Source organism: Triticum aestivum, chromosome 5D (assembly GCF_018294505.1).
Source record: "Triticum aestivum cultivar Chinese Spring chromosome 5D, IWGSC CS RefSeq v2.1, whole genome shotgun sequence".
Taxonomy (NCBI): domain Eukaryota; kingdom Viridiplantae; phylum Streptophyta; class Magnoliopsida; order Poales; family Poaceae; genus Triticum; species Triticum aestivum.
The window spans coordinates 56,278,022-56,281,235 of record NC_057808.1 but is presented as its reverse complement, the minus strand read 5'-3'; the positions used below and the strand labels follow the sequence as shown (position 1 = coordinate 56,281,235).

At 52.7% G+C, this 3,214-nt stretch overlaps 1 protein-coding gene across 1 annotated transcript; it reads right to left on the bottom strand.

Moving 5' to 3' along the window:
* Positions 1-1,699: 1,699 nt before the first annotated feature.
* LOC123119414 (uncharacterized) lies at positions 1,700-2,883 on the bottom strand (the record flags this gene model as incomplete). Its single annotated transcript, XM_044539217.1, is given in 1 exon segment — positions 1,700-2,883. A coding segment is annotated over 1 exon segment (605 nt), but the record flags the coding sequence as incomplete, so codon positions are not given.
* Between the last annotated feature and the right edge of the window lie 331 nt (positions 2,884-3,214).

Sequence of the window (3,214 nt, the reverse complement as noted above, 5' to 3'; positions counted from 1 at the left end):
GACCGTATACCTATCCCCGGTGCGGCAAAATGGCATATCCCCGGTCAGCCGATCCTGCCTGAGGCAGCGGTAGAGGCCATATACGGCAATCTAAGGAGACTTCATGACGATGTGCTGCGGAGAGAGAAAAGCCTGATCGCCTCGAAAAATCCAGGATACCAACTCTACGTGGTTAACGTGCCGCAGCAAAGGTTGTACATCGACACATTCCCTGCGGAGAAGTTCTTCCTTCAATTCGATTACCTCTTCGACATGTTTCACTTGAAAAAGCTGGATTTTACTTTTGTCCGCCTTTTTGCCTTGCACATGAACCACATCATCAGGATTGAGCAGATACCTTATATCTCTGTCGCTGACCCGTACTTCATGCACGAGGGCTTCTTGGTAGTCTGCCCAAAGCACCGTGAATACGCGAGTAACTACATTGCCGATTTCATGGTCGCCAATAAGGACAAGGAGATGATTCTCGTGCCTTATCATCCCATGTAAGTCATCCGCGGATATCTTTCCTTTGATTTCAATCATTCATTTGCACTCGTGGAGGCTAATTTGAGGTGTACTTATTTTGCACAGTGACGGGTGTGACGTCCTCATCATCCTTTACCCCCGATTCTCCCACGCTCTTTACTTGGAATCGTCGAAGAACATGAAGAAAAAGGATTACACCCACATCAGGTTTGTCCTCGACAGTGCTATCTTAACCTACGGCGTACGGGGTGGAGAGATCAAGACCAGGAAGACAAGGAACCGCACGCCTGCCTTCGACCATAAGACCGACTTCTGCTGCATCCACCAACCGAGTGATACTCTTAGTGATGGATTCTATGTCCTCCACCACATGCTGGAGTACAGATGGGATCAGCAGAACCTTCGCATGTCACCTAGATCCGGCGATGCCCATATTCTGCAATGGGCAAAGAACCTAGGAGATATCCCGGATCATTGACTCCGAGCTGAGTTCTATCACATCCAACGTGAACTAGCCCAAATCATCATGAAGGAGGTCCTCGAAAAAACAGGGATGTTCTACGAAGAAGGGCAAATGTCGCGAGAAGACGTCCGAACACGCGTAGCCGCTCAGCGTCTCGACCTGAAGCCTTTCACTTCGCTCGGGGACTATCTCCCTGACTTGGATGGACGGCACGACATGTTGGAGTGATTGACGATATATGACAATGTGTCCGTTTAGTCCATACTTTCTCTATGACGAAACTTTGAGTTATGCACGACGAAACTTTATTTGTGATGTAATTAAACCGTCCTCCTCAACTAGCAAAAGGTCACTCTAGTTAGGGCATTTTGGGTACGATAAACTTTGTTATTTATGCTTATGATATGTTGCTTCTATTTTTGCCAAGTCTGTCTCATTCTGCTGCTCAACTATATATGTTGCATATCATCGACTCATGTGACGATGCAGGTGCATAGATCATCGACGGCGAAGAAAGTGCTACACCAGGAGTATACAAGGAGTGGCCGGAGTGTCAGGCCCAGGTGTACCGGTTTCCGAGCGACAAGCAGTAGTTAGTTTAGGTTCACGCTAGTGCGAGAGAGGGATACGAACCGACACCTCAAGAAGTACTACTTTATGTCTGATGAGACATGTGATGTAACTTGTATAGCTATATTGTGATTATGATGTGAAGACCTGATTTGTGTTGGATGATATGATGAGACTATTATGTGTATGATATGATAAGCATATTGCATGTTTATGGTATGATTAGAATACTGTATAAAACCTGTACAAAAATATCACAAATATGTAGCAAAAAATGAGAAAATATAGTAGTACCGCTTTTTAGTGCTGGATGGGAAAACGCTACTGCTAAAGCACTTAGCAGTAGCGCCGGCGTGGAAAGCGCTACTGCTAAGTAGGTATAGCAGTAGCGTGTGTCCACTCGCGCTACTGCTAACTTTAGCTGTAGCGTCGTATCAGTAGCGCGTGCACCCGTGCTACTGATACACCAAAAACCTGCGCTACTGCTAGGCTTTTCCCTAGTAGTGACTAGAGATGTCGCTCCCCTCCGCCGAAGACTTAGGAGAGGCGGCCCGTAGGAGAGCGGAGACCGTCCCTACCGTGAGAGCCGACACACGGGACTGCCCGGCACCCGAGCCCCCGTGGCCCGGAGGAGGGTCGGAGGGCTCACAAGAGGGGGAGCGGCTCTGCACAGAGCGCTCAACGTCGTCGTCCGGGTCGCCATGGCGCGAGGGGCGAGGGCGACGGTAGTGAGAGTTGTCACCCTTGCTCGAACCACCCCCACCAAAGTGGCCATCATCAGAGTAGTGGGGGTGGCCGACGTGGTTGGGGGCTCGGGCCGATCTTGAGGTCGAATCCCTGGACGTTGAAGAAGACACGGACGGTGGCGCGAAGCTTGGAGGAGTCCAGGCATTTGACCTTGACCTGGACCTCCTCCTCCTTCCGTAGAGAGATCTCATCGACCACCACCACCACCTTGCCGAGGATCTTGGACATATTGCGAATCACCCGCTCGGATCGCGCGACGTCGGGGAGCCCCGCAATGAGGATCCAAGCCATGTCCAGGACTGCCACCGCCTTGGGATCGAACTTCGGCTCAGAGATGTCGACCACCAGTTTGTTGAGGGTCAAGGTGATGTCTCCGCTGTGGGTGCAGTAGCCCAAGCTGATAGCATCCGGAAAGATCATTGTGAATGAGTTGTCGGAGGTCGGAGTCACCTGCCAATCCCACACGCACTGACAAAGATGGTTGAGCTCGGCTTCAATCATCTCCGGGGACGCGACACCCACCCCCACGATGGTGAGGATCGCCCGAAGTGACAGGGAGGGGGCGGGATGTCCTCCACCTCGATGTGGAAGAAGCCAAGGCCCTCGATGCCGTGGCCGTACATCATGAGCTCCTCGGAGATCGGCCGGTCCGGGCAAAGAACCGCGGGGTGGCCCGTGTCCTTGCACAGATAGCACATCGGAGGGTTGGTGCACTCGACATAGTAGTGTCACACGAACCCATAGTTGAAGCAGGGGGCGGGTCTCGGGAGGGGCCGGAGACGGGCAGGGCAGCGCCGCGGGGGCAGGGGCCGGCGCTGCGGGGGGCGAGCAGGACCCCGCTTCTTCTTCTTCTTCTTTGCGCCTTGGCGGCCCTTAGCCCCATTCCCTCTGTTGGCAGGAGGTAGGCTGGGCTGGTTCTACGGGGCTGGTATCGGCGAGGCGGAGCGTTGTCGAGCTGCTGTTGCT